General features: G+C 36.3%; 2 protein-coding genes across 2 annotated transcripts; both read right to left on the bottom strand.

Annotated features, from left to right (window-relative positions):
- Window positions 1-4,986: 4,986 nt before the first annotated feature.
- LOC116301041 (uncharacterized) lies at window positions 4,987-9,162 on the bottom strand. The gene is made up of 5 exons (XM_031710041.1): window positions 9,115-9,162; window positions 8,877-8,988; window positions 8,737-8,804; window positions 7,494-7,610; window positions 4,987-5,061 (listed from the first exon to the last, which is right to left on the bottom strand). Exons 1-5 carry the CDS (start codon window positions 9,115-9,117, stop codon window positions 5,041-5,043), a joined length of 321 nt encoding a protein of 106 aa, XP_031565901.1. The 5' UTR covers window positions 9,118-9,162; the 3' UTR covers window positions 4,987-5,040.
- Window positions 9,163-10,662: 1,500 nt separating this feature from the next.
- Window positions 10,663-23,656, bottom strand: LOC116301053 (germ cell-less protein-like 1). Its single transcript, XM_089031327.1, has 9 exons — window positions 23,310-23,656; window positions 23,018-23,103; window positions 22,836-22,873; window positions 21,333-21,429; window positions 18,833-18,930; window positions 18,196-18,374; window positions 15,388-15,698; window positions 14,212-14,360; window positions 10,663-12,816 (listed from the first exon to the last, which is right to left on the bottom strand). Exons 1-9 carry the CDS (start codon window positions 23,426-23,428, stop codon window positions 12,469-12,471), a joined length of 1,425 nt encoding a protein of 474 aa, XP_088887453.1. The 5' UTR covers window positions 23,429-23,656; the 3' UTR covers window positions 10,663-12,468.
- Between the last annotated feature and the right edge of the window lie 1,131 nt (window positions 23,657-24,787).

Here is a 24,787-nt window from a genome sequence, read left to right as displayed (position 1 = left end):
AGTCCATGGTTTTGATCAATTTTGAACCATTTTCACACCTTTTGAAAAAATATCCAATACTTATGAGAAATGAAAAATAGGTCGCTTTGGGCCATTTTCTGACAAAAAACATGGGCTATAGTCCATGGTTTTGATTGATTTTGGGCCATTTTCACACCTTTTGAAAAAATATCCATTATTTATGAAAGATGCAAAGTAGGTCATTTTGGGCCATTTTCTGGCAAAAAGCATGGGCTATAGTCCATGGTTTTGATTGATTTTGGGCCATTTTCACACCTTTTGAAAAAATATCCATTATTTATGAAACATGCAAAATAGAACGTTTTGGGCATTTTCTGAGAAAAAGCATGGGCTACAGCCCATGGTTTTGATCAATTTTGGACCATTTTCACACCTTTTGAAAAAATGTCCATTACTTATGAGAAATGAAAAATAGGTGGTTTTGGGCCATTTTCTGGCAAAAAGCATGGGCTATAGTCCATGGTTTTGATTGATTTTGGGCCATTTTCACACCTTTTGAAAAAATATCCATTATTTATGAAAGATGCAAAATAGAACGTTTTGGCCATTTTCTGGCAAAAAGCATTGGCTATAGCCCATGGTTTTGATCAATTTTGGGCCATTTTCACAACTTTTAAAAAAATATCCATTATTTATGAAACATGCAAAGTAGGTCATTTTGGGCCATTTTCTGGCAAAAAGCATGGGCTATAGTCCATGGTTTTGATTGATTTTGGGCCATTTTCACACCTTTTGAAAAAATATGCATTATTTATGAAAGATGCAAAATAGATAGTTTTGGGCCATTTTCTGACAAAAAACATGGGCTATAGTCCATGGTTTTGATTGATTTTGGGCCATTTTCACGCCTTTTGAAAAAATATCCATTATTTATGAAACATGCAAAGTAGGTCATTTTGGGCCATTTTCTGGCAAAAAGCATGGGCTATAGTCCATGGTTTTGATCAATTTTCAACCATTTTCACACGTTTTTAAAAAATATCCATTACTTATGAGAAATGCAAAATAGGTCATTTTGGGCCATTTTCTGAAAAAAAGCATGGACTATAGCCCATGGTTTTCATCCATTTTGGGCCATTTTCACACCTTTTGAAAAAATATCCATTACTTATGAAAGATGCAAAATAGATCATTTTGGGCCATTTTCTGAGAAAAAGCATGGGCTATAGTCCATGGTTTCTATCAATTTTGGACCATTTTCACATCTTTTGAAAAAATATCCATTACTTATGAGAAATGCAAAATAGGTCGTTTTGGCCATTTTCTGGCAAAAAGCATGGGCTATAGCCTATGAATTTGATCAATTTTGGGCCATTTTCACACCTTTTGAAAAAATATCAATTATTTATGAAAGGTGCAAAGTAGGTCATTTTGGGCCATTTTCTGGCAAAAAGCATGGGCTATAGCCCATGGTTTTGATTGATTTTGGGTCATTTTCACACCTTTTGAAAAAATATCTATTATTTATGAAAGATGCAAAGTAGGTCATTTTGGGCCATTTTCTGGCAAAAAACATGGGCTATATATTCCATGGTTTTGATCAATTTTGGACCATTTTCTAACCTATTGAAAAAATAGCCATTAATTATGAGAAATGCAAAAGAGGTCATTTTGGGCCATCTTCTGAAAAAAAGCATGGACTATAGTCCATGGTTTCGATTAATTTTGGATCATTTTCACATCTTTTGCAAAAATATGCATTATTTATGAAAGATGCAAAATAGATAGTTTTGGCCATTTTCTGAGAAAAAGCATGGGCTATAGCCCATGAATTTGATCAATTTTGGACCATTTTCACACCTTTTCAAAAAATATCCATTATTTATGAAAGATGCAAAGTAGGTAATTTTGGGCCATTTTCTGGCAAAAAGCATGGCCTATAGCCCATGGTTTTGATTGATTTTGGGCCATTTTCACACCTTTTGAAAAAATATCCATTATTTATGAAAGATGCAAAATAGAACGTTTTGGCCATTTTCTGTCAAAAAGCATGAGCTATAGTCCATGGTTTTGATCAATTTTGAACCATTTTCACACCTTTTGAAAAAATATCCATTACTTATGAGAAATGCAAAATAGGTCATTTTGGGCCATTTTCTGAAAAAAAGCATGGACTATAGTCCATGGTTTTGATCAATTTTGGGCCATTTTCACACCTTTAGAAAAAATATCCATTATTTATGAAAGATGCAAAATAGATCGTTTTGGCCATTTTCTGAGAAAAAGCATGGGCTATAGCTCATGGTTTTGATCAATTTTGGACCATTTTCACACCTTTTGAAAAAATATCCATTATGTATGAAAGATGCAAAATAGAACGTTTTGGCCATTTTCTGGCAAAAAGCATGGGCTATAGCCCATGGTTTTGATGAATTTTGGGCCATTTTCACAACTTTTGAAAAAATATCCATTATTTATGAAAGATGCAAAGTAGGTCATTTTGGGCCATTTTTTTGCAAAAAGCATGGGCTATAGTCCATGGTTTTGATCAATTTTGGGCCATTTTCACACCTTTTGAAAAAATGTCCATTACTTATGAGAAATGCAAAATAGAACGTTTTGGCCATTTTCTGAAAAAAAGCATGGACTATAGCACATGAATTTGATCAATTTTGGATCATTTTCACACCTTTTGAAAAAATATCCAATATTTATGAAAGATGCAAAATTGAACGCTTTGGCCATTTTCTGGCAAAAAGCATGGGCTATAGCCCATGGTTTTGATCAATTTTGGGCCATCTTCACAACTTTTCAAAAAATATCCATTATTTATGAAAGATGCAAAGTAGGTCATTTTGGGCCATTTTCTGGCAAAAAGCATGGGCCATGGTTTTGATCAATTTTGGACCATTTTTACATTTTTTCCAAAAACATGCATTCTTTATAAAGAATGGAAAATTGGTCATTTTGGGCCATTTTCTGAGAAAAAGCATGGACTATAGCCCATTAGTTTGATCAATTTTGGACCATTTTCATACCTTTTGAAAAAATATCCATTAGTTATGAGAAATGCAAAATAGGTCATTTTGGGTCATTGTATGGCAAAAAGCATGGGCTATAGTCCATGGTTTTTATTGATTTTTGGGCCATTTTCACACCTTTTGAAAAAATATGCATTATTTATGAGAAATGCAAAATAGGTCATTTTGGGCCATTTTCTGGCAAAAAGCATGGTCTATAGCCCATGAATTTGATCAATTTTGGACCATTTTCATACCTTTTGAAAAAATATCCATTACTTATGAGAAATGCAAAATAGATCGTTTTGTCCATTTTCTGAGAAAAACCATGGACTATAGCCCATGGTTTTGATCAATTTTGGACCATTTTCACACCTTTTGAAAAAATATGCATTACTTATGAAAGATGCAAAGTAGGTCATTTTCGGCCATTTTCTGGCAAAAAATATGGGCTATAGCCCATGGATTTGATCGGTTTTCGGCCATCTTTACATTTTTTCCAAAAACATGAATTCTTTATAAAGGATGGAAAATTGGTCATTTTTGGACAAAAACATGGACTATAGCCCATGAATTTGATCAATTTTGGACCATTTTCACAGCTTTTGAAAAAATATCCATTACTTATGAAAGATGGAAAATAGAACGTTTTGGGCCAATTATAGCCCATGATTTTGATAGTGGTATCATGCCTCATATCGCTTCACATTTCGTTCCTTGTAACCAAGATAAGGATAAAAGGGAAGCATGGTTATTGAACTATAGCCCATTAGTATTTAAATCAATTTCTCAATTGCACGAGTCATCAATTATACAACTTCGTTTAATGGGCCATTGAAGTAAAATTATTTTTTAGGTCTACACTTAATTCCAAACTTGTAGGCTTTTTAAAAACATACTACATAGAACCTGGACCTAAAAGTATTCTGGGAAACGAGATAAATATCCGGTTTTAATTTGAGATACGCAGTCGATATCAAACCAGCATTCTTCCTGTCAGTGCAAATATTTATGAACATTGCACAAGTTGTATCATTCTACGTAATAATTATACAGCTTCTCATTAATCCCATATAGGTAACTGTCCAATTATTTTCTTAATTGGACAGTTCTTGTTGATATGGGATTAATTAGGCAGCTATATAATTAATAGGTAATGGGATTGCATGCTCCCCAATCAAGAAATAATTAGACTTGAAAAATTCCTCTGACTACTGGAAGTCCTCAGAATTTTCCTCGGCTTGGAGTCCTATTACATATACTTATTGACCCAGTGGGAGGGCCAGAATATTTGGCTCAAGGTAATGCCATACAGACTGAACAGAGTTAAGGTCCATACAATGACCAAGAGCCAAATATTTCCCCATCCACAATTTGTATCATTCTATGTACTTATTGACTGAGTTGGAATATTTGGCTCGAGGTGATGCCATACAGACTGAACAGAGTTAAGGTCCATACAATGACCAAGAGCCAAATATTTCCCCATCCGGCTTGACCTAACTCAATCAATAAGCATGTTATCATTTGATCCAATATTTGTCATAAAAAAGGCTATGCACAACCAAGGTCCAGACAAGTGTTTCCATCCTGCTCACGTCAACCCATTTGGCCCTTTTTTCCCCAAAAAGTTTTGTTAGAGCACGCAAGCAGGGCCATATGGGTCAAATAATAAATCTAATTACTGTGCAGACACACTAGCCGGGACCATTTGAATAAAACTGACCAATCAGATAACAGTAAACTAGACAGATTGAACTGACAACATGCGTTAGCCAATCAGATTATCACGTTCTCACTCTCTTATTATTTTGATGCGCTATCTGATTGGCTGGTTAAAGAATATTAAACAAAATGTTGCAATATGATTGGTTAATGATACTAGTTTATCAAACTGGTCCCGGATGGAGTATCCGCACGGTACCAAACTATTTTGGTTTCAGCTTCTGTTTTGAACCCCCGAAAAGATTTTGCAATAATTAAAGACAGTATAAGACAGAGGAGCTTGTTTGGAGAAACAAGTTTTATTGTACACAATTCATTAGCAAGAAGATGATGCTTAGAACTGGATCATTTGTCCCTGTAACAAATAACAGACAAAAACATCTTAGCATGCTTTTCTCAACAGTGTAACAATCGAAAGCATTGTCTTAACTAAAATTCCATTCTATTATTTGTATATGCTGTGGTCATGGGATGACTAACTTACAGATTGTTAGAATATTTAGAGGGAGGAAAAACCAGAGACCCTCAAATCGAGGGGGAGACCCAGACTGAATTGAATTGAATTTAAATTTATTTAATTTGAATTGCCCTATTTCACTATGACGTCACTGCTTGTTTATGTGGGGGATAGAATCACCAAATCCAATAGAAAATTCAACAAAATTTGCTCCTAGCGAAACAGTTTAATCTAAAATGGCCTGGATTTTAGATATAATATGTGTTAATATGTACTAATATTCTACTTCTCTTCGAGGATTGATACGGGTTTTAGAACAATTTTTGGTGAATTTGCGTTGATTTGACCCCCTCTGACGACCATGATCCTTTGTGTTTAAACAATAGATTGTTTTGATGTGATGTCATAGTGAAATAGGGCATTTGAAATCAAGGGAGACCCAATAAACTCTGCTCAGGGCCCAGTTGTACAAAGGGTGGATACTGCTATCCAATGAACAAGTCTTATCCAGTTGATAATGTTGTCCAATAAATTTATCCACTAAACAAGACTTATCCATTGGATAGTCCTATCCTGAATGTAATATTTACTCCAGGTATCAAATCAGACTCTAGAGGCATAAGGTAAGTTCATAACCATTATCCCACCGTTAATTGCCTGGACATAATAGCTGCGATATGGTTATTATTGTGTTAAATCCTCAACATCAAAATACATTCCCTTTTCTAGTGATACTAATTGGTGCACTAAGCTACACCCATTTTCAAAATCCCGCAACCTAGATGGCTTCAGGCATTTGGAGTTTTGGCTGCTGTCAATCAAAGTTAGCACGAGCTGAATCAAAAGAATTTCCTGCTCAACCAATCAGAGACAACTGTTCCCACGCTTGAAATGGATAAAGCATTTTTAATTCCGAATATTAAAAAGTTTAAGAAAATGCCATTCAATAAATGTTTGAGTTTGTTTTTGGACCTGATCTTCAAGGTTGTTGATTTGTTGTATTTATTCCCAATAAGGAAGAACAATAGTCCCCTTCACAGTTCCCTGCGCCATCTTGAAAGGTAGCCGTGCCTTTGCATCGAAGCGAGATGAACAGTGAGCTTGCAATGATAGAGACATGAGAATAATTGTCCAAGGTGTTAAAAAAAGGTCTCTATCATTGCAAGCTTACCGTTCGTCTCGCTTCGATGCAAAGGAACGGCTACCTTTCAAGATGGCGCAGGGAACTGTGAAGGGGACTACTGACACTTCATTCTTCTAGATTATCAGTACTCAAGCATAGCTATGATTATATAGAAACTTGAAATGGCTGTTGAGTTGAGGAAATTCCTTCTTATTTGCTAACTTTGATTGACGGAAGCAAAAACTTCTGCTCCAGATAAATATGTAGCCATCTAGGTCACGTAATTTTGAAAATGGGTGAAAAGGTGTGAGGAAACCATTACAAAATGATATCACATTCTATGAAATATCCATTGTCTCTACTTAACCCACTATTTTGTTAATCAATAAGATCATTTATAGAGCTTTTAAGTTTTGACATATTTCTGGGTCCAACTTCTCACAAAAACTGCTAAAATAAACCAAAACAATTTTCTTAATGATTTAACCTCCATCTGAAACTTAGGACAACAAATCCTGTCATTAGAAAAACGTTTTAAAAAAATCTTTTTGAAATGGCTTTTCATTTTGGACCTGGAAGTTGTTTATCCATACACTTGATGTCATACTTAAAAGCTCTATTGAGGCTTTGCACCATCATGTGATGGCAGCCATGACAGGAGGCAGGAACAATAGCAAATATCGTAGTTACACTATTGCATTTAGACAATTCTTACATTTGGGTCTATACATTTCATTGTATTGACCCAAATGCCTTGACTTGAAAAGATTGTTTGAAGGCAACAGTGTGTAACACGAGAAATAATTCACTTTGCCAGGAGAGAAAGACTATTATAAAATAACTGTTATAAATCTCACATTCTGATTGGTTGGGAGTGTGTGCTTTATGAGAGCACACAGCACCCATGCACCCTTTGCATTTCATAAAAGAAACAAAAATTCGCTTGCTGTGCTGTGTGGAATTATAAAGACCTTGGGGATTTGTAGAACACTCGAGAAGTGTTGAGAAGCACTCCGCTATCCGCCATGCTTCTCCTAACACTTATCTCGTGTTCTGCCAATCCCCACGTGCTTTATAACTGCACACAGCATGCACGCGTGTTTTCTATTTCTCATTGTTGTGCCTCCTGTCATGGCTGCCATCACGTTATAAAAGTGATGAAGGTTAAGGTTAACTAAGGATAAGATAGGGTATTATTTTTTCTTACCTTTCGCTTCTTATCTCCTCCAAGTTCGAAGTGCTTGCATCTCTTCAGAGCAATCTGCTTCCTGTACTTACATTGGGTGCATTCCATACGAAGTACAATTTTCTTTGTGGTTTTTGCCTGAAATAAAACAAAACCAGTCACAGAGAGATAAGAGGGTTTTTATGCATGTAGGAGCAATGATTCCTGGACTCAGCATCATGTGTTAGTAGAGTTCGTTAGCGTTTTGCCTTGGTTCCAGGCCTAACAAATGCCAAAGGGCTAAATTCCAAATTCCATCTGCAAGTTAGCCATGATCTGAGTTAGATGAGCCCTGACTTAGATCAGCCCAGAGGTTGTTTCAGGGTTTGATCAGTGAGTTAACCATGCCCTGACTTAGATCAGCCCAGAGGTTGTTTCAGGGTTTGATCTGTGAGTTAGCCATGCCCTGACTTAGATCAGCCCAGGTTGTTTCAGGGTTTGATCAGTGAGTTAACCATGCCCTGACTTAGATCAGCCCAGAGGTTGTTTCAGGGTTTGATCTGTGAGTTAGCCATGCCCTGACTTAGATCAGCCCAGAGGTTGTTTCAGGGGAACAATAAAATTTACAGTCAAACCAGCTCAAGCGTGAACAGGTAGAGGTCATAAATGACTTTATGTTTGGATTCTTGATTTGATTTATCAATTCAAACATTATTTTTTGAATATTAAAGATTCGTTTTCAATAATAAATTTTATTATTGAAAACGAATCTTTAATATTCAAAAAATAATAGTTTGAAAATTTGAATAACTTGGCTTGTAGGCTCTTGTTTATAGCGCAAACAGAAGCTAAGTCATAAATGATATTACATATTCCTTGCACATTCCTGCTCTTACATTTCAGCTGCATATATGCTTGGCTTTTGCATATGCTAGGCTTTGAAGGGTTGCAGAGCAGGCTGAGCTGACCGATCAATTAATATGAGGAATAGCAAATTTCCAATGCTCAACCTCAAGTCTCAAGCCTCCAACATATAAGAACATGTATTGAATAGATAGTACAAGGTTTTGTAAGATTGCAAGACTAAAAGGTAGGATATACTGTATTTGTCTGAGTAACTTTTAGTGAGACCTTAGGTAAGTTTGTGGAGGGTCATATTCCTGTCTTGGCGGTATTATTGATTTGTTCAACTGCTTTTTTTTCATTAATGAATATTTTGCTAATAGAATAAAAGACAGTCTATCTAAAAAAAAATTGTTAATAGCAGTATCGTGAATGCACTAACCTTTTTGTGAAAGATGGGCTTCGTCTGGCCACCGTACCCTGATTGTTTACGATCATAACGGCGCTTTCCTACAATGATAAAAGCCATAAATATAATCCATAGATGTAAGAGAATAAATACGGAGTACTATACTGAATTACCTTGAGCGAAAAGACTAGCTTTGCCAGTTTTGTACTGGGTAACCTTATGCAATGTGTGTCTTTGGCATTTGGAGCCCTTGCAATAGGTTCGTCTTTGCTTCGGTACGTTCACCTAATAATCACAAAGCTTCCACATTAGGGTAGAATAATGACTATTTTATTCATATGGATGGAGATTTTAATGATTAGAATGACGATGATTGAGGATTTTGGTGGATTATTTCTATATTTCTCTCACCATTTTGTTCTTCTTAGAGTAGCGAAGGGAAGAGATCGAAGATCTAGTACCCAGATCTCTTGTCATCACGGCCAGGACCAGATCGAGGCAAGTCTGTTTCCACGTGTTTTTTTAATTTTATTTTATTTTATTTTTTCTTTAAGTTTTTGTTTTGTTTTATTTTTTCGGTTTAATTTTTTTATTATTTGCAATCGCATATGGACAATCAAAGTTTTTCTGTCACATTCGCTTCGTGATAAAAGGATGGATTTTTGCATTCATCATCAGCAAGTCTCTTGCAGCAGGAAGATCAGAGATATTTTCATCAACTTACCTAAGGAATGAAAGAAATACATGAGAAGGAGATTAAATAAAAGGCGAAAAAAGCCAAAGTTGCGGGAAATATCTTTGAATACCTCACAATTGAACGTTACGTCATCGCGTTTTTCTCATGCCTCACCCCGGGCCTCCTCGGTCCCTGGCACTGGCAATGATACGTGCATGCAAAGTCAGGACGCAAAGTAGCAGAGCAAAATCCTGGACAATGACCCAGAAATTAAACACGGAGCCAATGCGTTTTTTTGATACGATCTTTATCGGTGGTGTTGAAAAGAAAAAAAACAACAGAAAATTGTCAATCAAGTCCACTTCCTGTTTTGTTCCGGGGGGGAGGAGGGGAGGGGGCAAATTTGGTGAAGTTGAAAATTAAGACTAAAGAATAAGAAGGTAATACCTAAAAAGGACGTTACGTGATGACTTTTTAGGTAACATTCAACCCCTTGAAATCGTTCTGTATTCGCTACTAAAACGAATGATTCATGACATGAGTTTGAGATGGCCACTTTGTCTTCTTATCGACATTATAATAATTTTGTTTGGGGTTGGTTGAACACTTTTGAGTTTGAATTTATTGATTGAGTTTATGAGAATGAGTTTTGGGGTGAATCACCCATGTCCTGGATGTGGAAACATTCAAAACATCAAACAACTCATGGCATATGGGTTATTCTCTTTCCAAAGGTCTACATGGGGGATTTCATTTGATTTCATGTCTGCTCGGCAGGGACGACCTCATGACATGGATGCCTCTATGTTTCTAATGTCATTATGACCCATCAACTGACATTTGGATAGAACTTGCCCCCGGGGGGTACTCCGCCAGAATTTGGGTAGGGGTGTTCCGCTGGGATTCTGAAAGGGGTACCCTGTATATGACAAAAAACCCAAATTTGTAGACCCTGTTTGTCGACAAAAGATATAATTAATTGCACTGAGTTCCTGTTTCAATTATCATGTCATCTCGCGTATCGTTTTTTTACGACCATGATAACCAGTTTCGGTCAATACGAAAGTAGAAACCCTGAATATGACAGGAAACTCATGAAGAACTTGGGACTCGAGTGAAATTGCATACCCTGTTTATGACAAGAAGCTCGAAAAACCATACCCTGTTCAGCGGATCATCCCCGTATAGTCCATATATGGGAGTAACCCCCCCCCCCCCCCCCCGGGCACTTGCCATTTTGTCGAGGGAAAAACGAAGGCATTTTTATACTGGACTGCCACAGGTATCCCAATAATATCTTTATTCCAAACGCAAAACTATAAGGTGTGATGAAGCCTGCGATAGTAAAATATAAGCATGCCTGCCATTGCAAAATAAGAATGTAAAACTAATTAGCTCACTGCTTTTGTATTTCTTGTATCTATGTAGAATATAAAATTGGAAGAGAAAAAGATCCCCAAGGCACGAAATTAATTTTTAAACCCACTAGCAAAACCAAGCTAGTAAGTTTTGTTCTCATTTCCAAAAATTGAAAGTCACTAGCGATCGGACGCAGTGAATAACAATCTTTACTTGATGCGGGTTCTAAAATTTTCAGTCCTTCAATTTCTGGACTGTGTCATATTTGCAAAACTCAGGCCCCGTCCACACGTATCCGCAAATTTTTGTATCCGCAATTTTTTCTTTGCAGATACGGGTTGCGTCCACGCGTGTCTGCAAATTTTTGTGTCCGTATCCGCAAATTTTACGAGAACGGATACGTGTGGACGGTGAAAACGATTCGAATACGTTGCGTGTGGATGGACGCAAACATTTTCGTATCCGCAAAAAATAATTTGCTGATACAAAAATTTCCGGATACGTGTGGACGGGGCCTCAGCTAGTTAAATTTTTTGCCACTCGCTAAATACAAAATTTCACCCGCATTTTGCGAGTTTGCGAGCGTTAATTTCGTGCCCTTACCCCATATTATTTTTCATGATTGGTGCAAGCTGTAAAAAATTATGATAGTTTCAGAGAACATCAATGCTTCTCCAAGAAAAAGAAACCTTAAAGGGGCACTTGGATGAAAATGCATAAAAATTGGAAATGACTATAAACTTAGTTAAACGTATCTATATGGTCCCAATAGTAGCCAAGCAACATACTTTCTTAACAGTAAAATGTAGCGGATAAGAATTATCAGTTTTGTTCAGCATCTAAATTTGGAGTAAATGACGTCATTACTCAACCCTATTGTTCTTTCTGCTTTTGAACCAAAATATCTCAATAGCAAGTGGCTCCCAGGCTAAAATGTTCACTAATCTGGTTTACATAATCATAATTGAGTCATATTATCCTCAAATACTTCAATCATTCGGACTTTCAAAAATTGGGGCGTTTTCATCCAAGTGCCACTCTAATGTTAGATTCCTCTACCCTACTTTAAGATATATAGGGAATAAAGATAAATAAAGATTACACATCCCGCCTCCATACCCCTCAGAAATTCTAAGGTGTGACTGAACTGAACCACGATAAGATCCTCTGGACCCACCACTCGGAAATCTCAATCCTTTCCTTTGGAGGTAGTATGGATATTTTATTGATCTGCTTTAAAGATCATTTTTACCTTAGGCAAGGTACGAGCGGATATGACGTATAGACCCCTTGTATGTGACGTCAAAGCGGCTCAATTTGGAGGACAAAACAAAATAATCTTAATCTAATGAGAATTGAAAACCTATTGTTATGTCCTCCTAATTGAGCTGCATTCCAACGTGCTGCAAGGGGTCTATATATATCCTGATTCAATTCATTGGACGAAGACTAGTGATGCCGCGCAATGCTGTCAAATAGACCTCTTTATCTTGGACGTAATGTCTTCCCATTTCAGACCTTGTGTCATTCCCTAGAGTATCATTTCTTTGTTTAAGTTGAATCCATATTCATGTGTCTTCTCATGAACGACCGTTGAACAAACAAATGATACTACAGTGAATGACATGTAGCCTAAAATGGGAAAATTCGTTGCATTCAAGAAATTAAAGAGGTCTTACTATAAGTGAGAATGAAGACATAAGATTCTAGAACAGCTATGTAGGCCTCTCCTATTCTGTAGCCTGCTGTTTGTCTAATGGTACATTAACCAGAGCGATATGTGCACTAATGTACATAGGATAAGCCACGTGTTTATCAACTTGTAGTATCCGCACTTCCTCATCCAAACCCAAGGCCAGGTGTTTAAGCCCCGAAGTCTTGTGATACTTTTCACTTCCATTAGAATGAAATGAAGCAATGTCAACCTTAACCATGAAAGAGTGTTGCCGCTGAACACAAATGATGCCATGTGTAGGGTGTATGTATGTATTACGTCGTAAGCTTAGCTGCCGAGTTCTGTTATTGTACATTACTATTATGTCGAGACCATATAGAAAGCCAGTCCATCGCCAACAGTACTGCAGTGAGGAGAACAAAAAAGTATTAATAATAATAATTATTATTATAATTATTAAAGTATTTTTTTATTGACAAGGGTTTCATGACGTAAATATACATAAAGCTCCTCATTGGTAGAAACAGTAGGAATCCTACAGACCTCACGCTGTGAATTACTACAAGCCATACCGGCAGGATAACCACTCATTATTATAAATTCACTTCAAAACGTTGTGTTGAAATAAGTCATCGAGTTCGTTATGTGAAACGAATGCATGCATGGAGTTTTAAGTGGTGTTACACGGGACAACTTGCAACGCCGATTTTTCGTGCAACTCTATTGTGCCATTTGTGTGTCGATTTTTTGCGACATGTTAAACGGGAACAACTTTTCGCGCAACATTTACTTTAGTATTCAGTCCACGCGCTGCCAACTCACTCACGGCTATCTTTTTTCTTCTTTTCTTGCTTTTATCATTTTTTATCAACTCCAAAAGTTTCATCTTATCTGTTTCATTAGGTTTAGACAATCGTTGCAGTTGCTGTACTGTTTAAACTTACTTCTTCTACAGTCGGCGCCATTTTGTTGCGCGTCAAATCGGCGATGGACATGTTACACACATCGATTTGCTGAAAATTCGTCATCTTGCGTTGCAAGTTTTTGAAGCCAGATCAAAAACTTGCAGCGTGTTGCAGAGTGAAATATTGCGCGAAAAATCGTCCTCGGCGCTATGTTACATGGCAACGATTTTTCGTGCAACAGCGTTGCGCGAAAAATCGGCGTTGCAAGTTGGCCCGTGTAACACCACCTTAAAATGGTGCAATGACATTCTCAAATGTAACTAAAACTTAAACGAAAAATATAAAACATGCTACAGAAACATGAAATATTTTACTCAGTGTAAAATTCATTGAAAGAAACTAAAATTCAAACCATGATCTTTAGCAAGGAATGAGGCGCCATATACTACAACGTTTATTTTCATCGTCTCTTACTATACTTATATACTGTACTTAGGCCTAGGGCAAACGTCGAACTTTCCATGCACCGAACTCATTAAAAACAATGGATGGTGATAATGAGGCGGCATTCTTTGATGTAATTAAGTTCGGTGCATGGAGAGTTTGACGTTTGCCCTAGGCCTTAGAGATGGACCATTACTAATTATTGAGGGGAGTTGCAGAAATCTATGTTACACGATATTTATTTTTTTGTAACAAACATTGCATGCAATTGTTGTTTTTTTTTTGTATTTCCTCGATATTTCTTTACTGAAAGGAGAGTTGCACAATATTTTATTGTAGGTGAAGTGCTTTCTCAATATTTTTTTTGGATCGGGGGAGGGGGGGGGTGCATAAATCCCCCACCCTCCCCCTCAATAATTATCTAATGGTCCGTCCCTTACACAACTTACCTTCATACTCTTTTCAAGTATTCGACCATATCGATGAGCAGACAAGTTAAAGTGTTCTAAGGTCATATCCTCAGGTGGACCATGATCTAAGTTTTGGTAAACAAATAACATTTTTCTCCACTGCTCCTTGTACACTGGACTGAACCAACCTGAATGGATTAAAATATTAGTCAGAGAAAAAGTATGACTCGCAAAAGCATAGTGGAAAAAAATGTTGAGATGTTCAATCTGAAGATAATGAAAATAGTTGTGCAGATGATGGTAGCCTGCAAAGCAGTCGTTCTTGTGGGTTTAGGGGAAAACCAGGGTTTTTGGGGGTAACTTTGGAAATTGCCTCACAAGAACACCTGCTCTGCATTCTATATGCAGGGTGATGGCGGTGATGCTGGTGATTGTGGTGATAATAAATGATGGTGGCAAGAGAAAATGAACTAAGAGAAGGAATACAGGGTAGAGTGTGCACAATAAGTGCGTGCAGAAAATAATACGATCAAATAAATGATTCTAAAAATAGCATCAAATATTCTAAAAATAGCATCAAAAAGTGCTCATGATGGGGCATGGGGTTCCCTTCTCTTAGTTCATTTTTTTCTTGTTCGTGGTGATTATGACAATGTTAGTGTATTGATGGTGGTAATTGTGATGATGATAAAATTGTGGTGTTGATCATAATACCACTAAGATGACTAATTAACTAATTTTAATTTTCTATGTATTGCTTATTAACTATAACTATTAACTATATTTAAAAATATAGTTAATAGTTATAGTTAATAAGCAATACATAGAAAAATCATGATGGTGGCAATGATGGTAACATATTATTTCATCATTATTTCATTTATAGAAAGAACAGGTGGCATAGCGGTGAGAGAGCTTGCCTCTCACCAATGAATCCTGGGTTAGAGTCCAGCCATGCTCGGTGTTGTATGTGAGTAGAGTTGCTTGTTGGTTCTCTTCTGTGCTTTGAGGGTTTTCTGGTAAATTCCTCCTTCCGTAAAATCCGTAAATCAATTTCTAAATTCCAATTGGACTCAGTGGAAGAAGAGCCACTCTGTGGAATCCACTGTTAATATTATTATCATTATCATTATCATCATCATCATCATTATTATCTGTTGTGTTGATAATTCTTTATAACAGGGCAAGTGTGACTAGGTTTTAAGTAAAACTAACCAGTTGGAATAATATTATCTGACTGCAACATTATCATCGACCTGATGTCATTCACAACATGGATAAGCCTAAGACCTTTGAAAGCTGGAGCAAACACTATCCCCTCATGACTCTCAAGAAATGCCTGGCTGTTTTCTTGACTTTTAGACCTAAAATAGTCGGTTGATTGTACCCTGAGATCCTTGTTGGTCCCCTGCCATAATGGGTGTAGCTTCAAATACATCCATATCACCAGCAATGTGTAGACATCAATTTCAATCTGCATTACGAACAGTCCAGGGGACTTTATTACTTGCTCCATTAATTCAGTGCTAGAAAAAATAAAATAAAAACATTATAGAACGAAATGGATAGACTGAGAGTGGGTGAGAGAGGATGACAAAATGAAAGAAGTGAAGAATACTTGCTCCATTAATTAAGTGCTTGAAAAAATAAAATAAAAATACTATAAAATGAAATGGATGGTCTGAGAGTGGGTGAGAGAGGATGACGAAATAAAAGAAGTGAAGAATACTTGCTCCATTAATTGAGTGCTAGGAAAAATAAAATAAAAATATTATAGAATAAAATGGATGGTCTGAGAGTGGGTGAGAGAGGATGACGAAATAAAAGAAGTGAAGAATACTAAGTCTTGCTCCATTAATTCAGTGCTAGAAAAAATAAAATAAAAATATTATAGAATAAAATGGATAGACTGAGAGTGGGTGAGAGAGGATGACGAAATAAAAGAAGTGAAGAATACTTGCTCCATTAATTCAGTGCTAGAAAAAATAAAATAAATATATTATAGAATGAAATGGATGGTCTGAGAGTGGGTGAGAGTGGGTGACGAAATAAAAGAAGTGAAGAATACTTGCTCCATTAATTTAGTGCTAGAAAAAATAAAATAAAAATACTATAAAATGAAATGGATGGTCTGAGAGTGGGTGAGAGAGGATGACGAAATAAAAGAAGTGAAGAATACTAAGTCTTGCTCCATTAATTGAGTGCTAGAAAAAATAAAATAAATATATTATAGAATGAAATGGATGGTCTGAGAGTGGGCGAGAGAGAATGACGAAATAAAAGAAGTGAAGAATACTTGCTCCATTAATTCAGTGCTAGAAAAAATAAAATGAAAATACTATAAAATGAAATGGATGGTCTGAGAGTGGGTGAGAGTGGGTGACGAAATAAAAGAAGTGAAGAATACTTGCTCCATTAATTGAGTGCTAGAAAAAATAAAATAAAAATATTATAGAATAAAATGGATGGTCTGAGAGTGGGTGACAGAGGATGATGAAATAAAAGAAGTGAAGAATACTTGCTCCATTAATTGAGTGCTAGAAAAAATAAAATAAAAATACTATAAAATGAAATGGATGGTCTGAGAGTGGGTGAGAGAGGATGACGAAATAAAAGAAGTGAAGAATACTTGCTCCATTAATTCAGTGCTAGAAAAAATAAAATAAAAATATTATAGAATAAAATGGATGGTCTGAGAGTGGGTGAGAGAGGATGACGAAATAAAAGAAGTGAAGAATACTTGCTCCATTAATTCAGTGCTAGAAAAAATAAAATAAATATATTATAGAATGAAATGGATGGTCTAAGAGTGGGTGAGAGAGAATGACGAAATAAAAGAAGTGAAGAATACTTGCTCCATTAATTGAGTGCTTGAAAAAATGAAATACAAATATCATATAATGAAATGGATAGACTGAGAGTGGGTGAGTGGGTGACGAAATAAAAGAAGTGAAGAATACTTGCTCCATTAATTCAGTGCTAGAAAAATTAAAATTAAAATATCATAAAATGAAATGGATAGACTGAGAGTGGGTGAGAGAGAATGACGAAATAAAGAAGTAAAGAATACTTGCTCCATTAATTCAGTGCTAGAAAAAATAAAATAAAAATATTATAGAATGAAATGGATAGACTGAGAGTGGGTGAGAGTGGGTGACAAATGAAAGAAGTGAAGGATAAGGAAGCAAATGAATCCTGACCATTTATTTTTCTCATGTTAGCATTCTTGATGATTAATGGCTTAGGTCATTAACACAAATGGTATCTTGTGTATTTGACTTTTATGTTCTGGTTGAGTGCTAGCAACTATTAGTCACTAAATAGCTACTATTTGTATCAACTACCCTTTGTTTTGTTTTTTCATGGTTTTACTGCATGTGCTCTACTCTATGTCTAGGAACATTTTCACCTTTATACAACATTAGTTGGATGTAATGCTTTCCCATGTCAGACCACATGTCATTCCCTAGAGTATCATTTCTTTGTTTAACAGTTGTGCACAAGAAGACACATGAATGTGAAAACAAGTCAAACAAAGAATCTTATTCTCAAGAGAATGACACCTGGTCTGTAATGGGAAAACATTACGCCCAGGGTAAAGAGGTCTATTACTCTGTCTTCTCATGTGCAACCATTAAACAAAGAAATGATACTCTAGAGAATGACATGTGGTCTGAAATGGAAAAACATTACGCCCAAGGTAAAGAGGTCTATTACTGTCTTCTGATTTGCAACAATTAAACAAAGAAATGATACTCTAGGGAATGACATGTGGTCTGAATGGGAAAACATTACGCCCAAGGTAAAGAGCTATATTACTCTATCTTTTGATTTCCAACAGTTAAACAAAGAAATGATACTCTAGGGAATGACATGTGGTCTGAAATGGGAAAACATTACGCCCAAGGTAAAGAGGTAATATATATAGCTACCGGGTTTTGCAGTCTAAGAGTAGTTAGCCCCTCACTCATAGATTAATATTATAAGTGATTATATTAGAAGTGTGAATAATCCACTGTCTACCTGATCTCTTTAAGTAGAGCTACTGTCCATGATGAGGTTAATCTTCTCTCCAGCCATTCAAGACACTTTTTTTCAACCTCAGTTTCACCATACTGCCGAGCTGCAGAAATGTATTCACATACTGTGTGGTTATTTATAGTATCTTGCATGAATTCAGCACATTGTGAGCTCAAGGATTCCTGTAAACCAAGAAATTTTGTCAATTTTGGCATTGAAACCCTCGGGGGGGAAGGTACTCCCATATACAGTGTATAGACTATACGGGGACAATCCGCTGAGCAGGGTATGGTTTTTCAAGCTTCTTGTCATAAACAGGGTATGCAATTTCGCTCAAGTTCCATTTTTTCCCCTGAGTTTTCTGTCATATTCAGGGTTTCTACTTTTGTATTGACCAAAACTGGTTACTATGGTCTTCAAAAAACGATACCGATACGTGAGCTGACATGGTAATTGAAACAGGGACTCAGTGCAATTAAATATATCTTTCGTCATAAACAGGGTCTACAAATTTGGTTTTTTTTGTCATAAACAGGGTACCCCTTTCAGAACCCCAGCGGAACACCCCTACCCAAATCCTGGCGGAGTACCCCCCCCCCCCCCAGGATTGAAACGTCAATGCCTCTGTAATCGAACATACCAGCTGTAAAAGACATGCCACCGCCAGCAGTGGTATAACCTCTGTTTGCGATACTGTAACTTCATCTCTGTATAAGGACCCAAGAGCTGTGTCCATGGCTATGAGAAAAGATCGTAAAGCATTCATTTTTAGTTCAAATCTATCAGAGTTAGTATCAACTTGAGTATGGACTGTGGAATAGGTGAGATTTGGAGTTTAAAGACAACAAAATAAATTCCCCTTTTCAGACTACATACATTCATTCCCTAAATTACCATGATTTTTTTGTTTAAGAGTTCTACATGAAACAAGTTAAAAGCTATAAATATTAATAATTACACTTTTTTATTTGGACATAAATTTACAGTCAACTCTCTTCGAACGACCACTCTCATAAGCGACCATCTCCCATAAGCCACCACTTTTTGAGTTTCCTGTTTTGTTTCCCATATAAACTCTGTAAAAAAACTCTCTCGTAAATGACCACGACCACCTTTGGGTTTAAAATTTTGGAATTTTTCATTGTTTTTCCTCTCCCATAAGCTACCACCCAAGAGCCAGTCAATGACAGATCCTTTAACAATAAAAAATTTAAGAACATAGAGTCATCGGGTATTAAAAACCCGATGAAATATTGGCAATTACACTACAGCTGTAAACATATAGCACATTCAAAATTTTGAATAAAACAGTTTAATCGTTAATACAGTAGTTTTTACACATGAGTTACAAAATTATAAAGGGTTTAGGCTTCCTGTGTTGGGATTCCCATTGTTTGGGCTTCCTGTGTTAACTCTTGTAAGCGACCATCTCCCATAAGCGACCACTTTCTCCTGGCCCTGAGCCCGGGGGTGGGGTACTCCCCTATATTTGCTATATGGGTATGTGCTGCCCTATAGGGTATGGTTTTTCGGCTTTTGGGTCTAGGGTAGGCTATCATGTTTTGACATTTTGTCTGGGATAGGGTATCATTTTAGTCTGGGATAGGGTTAACGATTTGGTCATTTTTGTCTGGCGAATAGGCTACGCTTTCTGCCGGCACAAAAACAATTAAAACATTAGTAAATATTGATTGCAATCGATTGTAAGACCGTATTTTCCGTCTTTTAGTCTGGGATAAGGTGTACAATTCTTAGTTTTAGTCTGGGGTAGGGTACGTAAAATCAAAATTTTAGGTCTGGGATAGGGTCAGGGTTTTGAGGTCCTGGCGGCACACCACTACCCAAGTTGGGGTGGTAGTACCCCTCCGGGGCCCTGAGGTGGTCACTTACGGGAGAGTCGACTGTATGTCAAGCGACAAAATATTGCTCATCAAGTCATTAGTGTTTCAAGATGAACATCTATGTGGAGCAACACATATTTCTCACAGTGGACATAAATTTATGTCAAGCGACAAATATTTCTTATGGTGTAGTAGCTTCTTCTTCAATAAAATTCAAAAGCATCTCAAACATATATATTTGGAACAGTGATGTTGTCATTGAGTTCATGAAACTGTACATCCCTAGTCACGGGTAATCCACAACCGGCAGAACAAAGCCTGGGAGTGGATGAACAAACAATGAATGGTGAGATAAAACAAAGAACGCAGCGCACATGTAGAACAATACGCATTGTTCACCTTAATCCATGCTTTCTTTGTTTTTGTTATTTTGTCCAATCCCAAGCTTCGTTCTACCAGTAGACACCGACCCCTAGTCACTTTTAAAGTAAATAGAGATAATAAGTGCAAAAGTGAAAATTAATATAACTGATAACTTGTTATGCCATATGAATCATGGAAAAACAAAAAACAAACAAAGAATCTTATTCTCAAAAGAATGAAAAGTGACCTGGAATGTTAAAACATTACACATAAGGTAAAATGCTCTGTTTTTTCTTTTTCTTCTTCTTCTTTTTTTAAACAGGTATATTGGCCTTCAAGTTTCTCAATGAACAAAATAACAATTTTAAAGAAAAAATAATAATAAAATAAATAATAATCTTTTTTATATATTATATATATATATATATATATATATATATATATATGTATATAGATTTATTTATTTATATCTATTAATTAATTGATTTATCTATTTATTTTTTTAAATATATTTTTATTTTTATTTTATTTATTTTTCGAGGGCCACTAGTTTATCAGTACCTTGCATATCTGTTATGTGTTTTACCCTCTTGAAATAAAGTTGTTATTATTATTATTATTATTATTATTATTATTATTATTATTATTATTATTATAGGGTGGGTGCGACACAGGACATAGAGTCCCATGCAAGGCACCTCCCCGCTAAAACGATAAACAAGTAAAAAGACTTAGGCGAAGGAAAGAAAAAAAAGATTTAATGCTGACGATGTCAACCACAGTTATATGATAGAGGCTCCACGTGCAAGGCCTATCAGTATCAAAAACATTAATCAACGAAAGTAGTAATCTGCCATAATCTGTTGGAAGACAAGACAAAACAACAAATCCCCCACCAATCTTTATTTTATTTTTAACAATGTACTATTTTTTTACCTTCAACAGTAATAATCTCATCTGGGATTTGAATGCTGATGAAATCTTCCATGGATTCTTTCCATTGACCACTGAACATACTCTGGAAATATTTAGACTAATAGAAAAAAAGAACTTTAAAAAGAAAAAAGTAGCCTGGCTTGAGCTAGTAATGGTATGGAAGTCAAGACAGTGAACAGGAGAAAATGAAGAAGTAAGGAGGATAAGGAAAGAAAAAAAGGTAAAAATGATTTTGTGGACCTAACTTAATGATGAAGCCAAACAAAAAAATAAGTGTGTTTCCTGTTGCATGAGAATAATAATTGAGGTAAGTAGGTCGGATTTTTATTTTATTTTATTTTTATTTTTTACTGATACAACAGTGGAAATGAGCTTACTGGGAACCCTGTGGTGCATTTGGGAATAAAGAAATATTAGAGTCGGCAAAAACTGGCAAGAAAATTGGGGCTGGTCTATCAACAAGAGAAAACACACTTATTTTTTTTGTTCGGGCTGAGAAAATGTAAACGGCCACCCTGGCTTCATCGATAAAAGCATGTGTCTGCCAAATCAAAGGTTTTAAAATAACTTAATAGAAAATAAAATAATTTGTTCAATTACATGTAATATTACATCTACTTCTAACGGCTTAGATGATTCCTCAAAATGGTAGTCCCGTCCCTCCACGCTACAGTACTTCATCAATACTATAACCAACATTAGAAGCCCAGGGGAGTGGTACTCCCCTATATTCGCTATACGGGTACGTGCCACCAAACAGGGTATGGTTTTTAGTGATTTTACTCTGGAACAGGGTATATAAAATTGCGCTCACTCTGGGACAGGGTACTGTATATGAAATCATGCTCTCTCCTCTCTGGAACAGGGTATCTATTTTCACAATACAGGAACTGGGTATGGTTTTCTTCAGCAATCTCCCTCTGGGACAGGGTATGAATTTCAGTGATTTTACTCTGGAACAGGGTCACATCCCTACCCTAAACGGGCAAGAGTACCCCCCCCCCCCCCCGGGATTAGATGTACATTTACAAGGCTGCCAACTCTCCCAGATTATCCCAGGAAATCATCATTTTTTGTTGTTGTTGTTTGTTGTTTTGATTTAAAGGGGGGGTACTGCCCTATATTCGCTATATGGGTACGTGCTGCCAAACAGGGTATAGTTTTCAGCGATTCTACTCTGGAACAGGGTATATAAAATCACGCTTGCTCTGGAACAGGGTATATGAAATCACGCTCTCTCCTCTCTGGAACAGGGTTTTCAGCGATCTTGCTCTGGAACAGGGTATGAATTTCAGCGAATTTTTACTCTGGAACAGGGTCAGGGTTCAGAGGGCTCAGCGGCACATCCCTACCCTAAACTTAATCCAGCATGGATCCGCTCATGCCTAACCCACTGTATCATTACAGCCTTTCTGTATCTATTCTACAGAATTCAATACTTTGGGGTTTGACAGCCCTGCACATAGAAAGAGCACTATATATGTTTCAATTGGGATCAATCACCTGCTTGAGATATATCTTGTGCACCTTCCATTCTTTTCCTAGAAAAAAAAAGAAGAAAGTAGTGGGCTTGAAGATCTGCAACAATAAACCCCACCCTATTTAGCAATACTTTCCAAAAACTTTACTAAAATGTCTGTCTGTGCCAAAATCATTTTTATATTAATAAAGATGATATATGTTACCTAAAGCAGAAATAGTTACATCACTTTCTTCTCCGCCAACAAAAAGGGTTTGGTAAATATATCCAGATGTTCCCCTAAGCTTCTTTCTACAAGAAGAAAGGAAAGATAGAGTGAAAGAAAGAAAGAAAGAAAGAGAGAGAGAGAGAGAGAGAGAGAGAAAGAGAGAGAGAGAAAGAAAGAAAGAAAGAAAGAGAGAGAGAGAGAAGGAAGGAAATAAAGAAAAATGACATGCAACAGAAAATATTTTATCTTCATAATCAGGCGAAAAGATATTTTTTATCAAATGACTAACCTTTTGGGTATTTCAACCACCTTTTCTGCGTCTTCAGCGTCGTCTTTCTGTACTTCATCAAAGGTTCTTTTTCTGTTTGCTTTTTCTGATGATAACGTTGAAGAAAATATTGAACCCATTTGAACAACGAAAAATTCTTCAAAACGACAAGCTATCACTGGCTTGTAAACCCTGTCAAAAGTTCTCCAATTATAGCTACATTTATAATCATTTCAAGATTACATATTCACAGCTTTACATATCTTTGTCATTAAAAAGTTCAGCAATGTAAGTTTCGAATGTGAAAATTGAGAAAATTTAGGCAATGTTTTCGAGCAACGTTTGTTTATAAACACAACGTCGCCATCTTGAATATTACCCATAAAAGCTTGCAAAGATATGACTGCGAGGCTTTATGGGATTCATACTTTTTCTAGTTTCTCTACTTTATTTATTTTTAGTAAAAATACGCAGGTAATTATAGAGAATCTCGCGCGCTGATTGGTCAAGAAACTCACACTATCACACGATAATCACCTCGAGCGAAAATCCAAAATGGCGGCCAGCCGCTTTGTTGCTGTTACCGGAAAAAAATGCCATTTATCTTCTTTCTTTCCTTTTTTTGAAAGAATCACCTGTGTATTTATACTAAAACAATTATTTGCCTCAGGCTCAGTGATTATTGGGGAATATTTACCTCGCTGCTCGAAGACTCGCGTCTCGGTAAATATTCCCCGATAATCACTTCGCCTTCGGCGAATGATCGTTAAATATACTTTTTATTTAGCCTTATCGGTTTTTTCTTCTTTTTTTAATATTCAAAAAGTTTATATTGAATATTTGGTTTTATATTTTTATTCTTGGATTCTGAAGAAGAGCCAAGCTCTGTTGTGCTTACCCCTTCCATGATAGCTTAGTAACTTAGATAATTGTCATGGATCTGGGCTGTCAACCCCCAAGATATTCAAATCTGGAGAATTGATAGAGAAGGGACATGACGTCACAGCGGAAAAAAATTCGCGAAAAGACGTCATTCACTCCGTAACATTAGATGTGATTGGTTTATTTCTGACCAATCAAATTATCGCTTATAGTTACAATGGCCTGCTTGCAATAACAGTTTATGAGGAATGTTTTGATTTTGTTAGCGATGTAAAATAACACAAACAACACAAAATAATTGGAATTTTATGGTTGTTGATTGTGAAAGTCAAGTCTCACAAGAAATGGTCAGCTTCGGCAATTATCCGGGAGATTTGAGACTCTAATCTGGGGACCGGGAGATACGGTCCAAAATCTGGAGACTCCCGGTTTATCCGGGAGAGTTGACAGCCCTGGCCTTAGGATAAAGTTATGTAAATAAATAAAGAGAAAATCCCAATAGTTAGTGTATCTTGGAATTGAAGCTTGTGGAAATCCTATAAAGTTATTCTTTAATAACAAAGCTCATTTTTTAACGGTCGATAACAATGAATAACTAAAGTGCACATTAAATAATA

The sequence above is a fragment of the Actinia tenebrosa genome, unplaced genomic scaffold (assembly GCF_029948245.1).
Source record: "Actinia tenebrosa isolate PJP-AT-01 unplaced genomic scaffold, QUT_ActTen_1.0 PGA_scaffold16__25_contigs__length_10494907, whole genome shotgun sequence".
In the NCBI taxonomy this organism is placed as follows: Eukaryota; Metazoa; Cnidaria; class Anthozoa; order Actiniaria; family Actiniidae; genus Actinia; species Actinia tenebrosa.
This window is presented reverse-complemented; position numbering and strand designations above follow the sequence as displayed.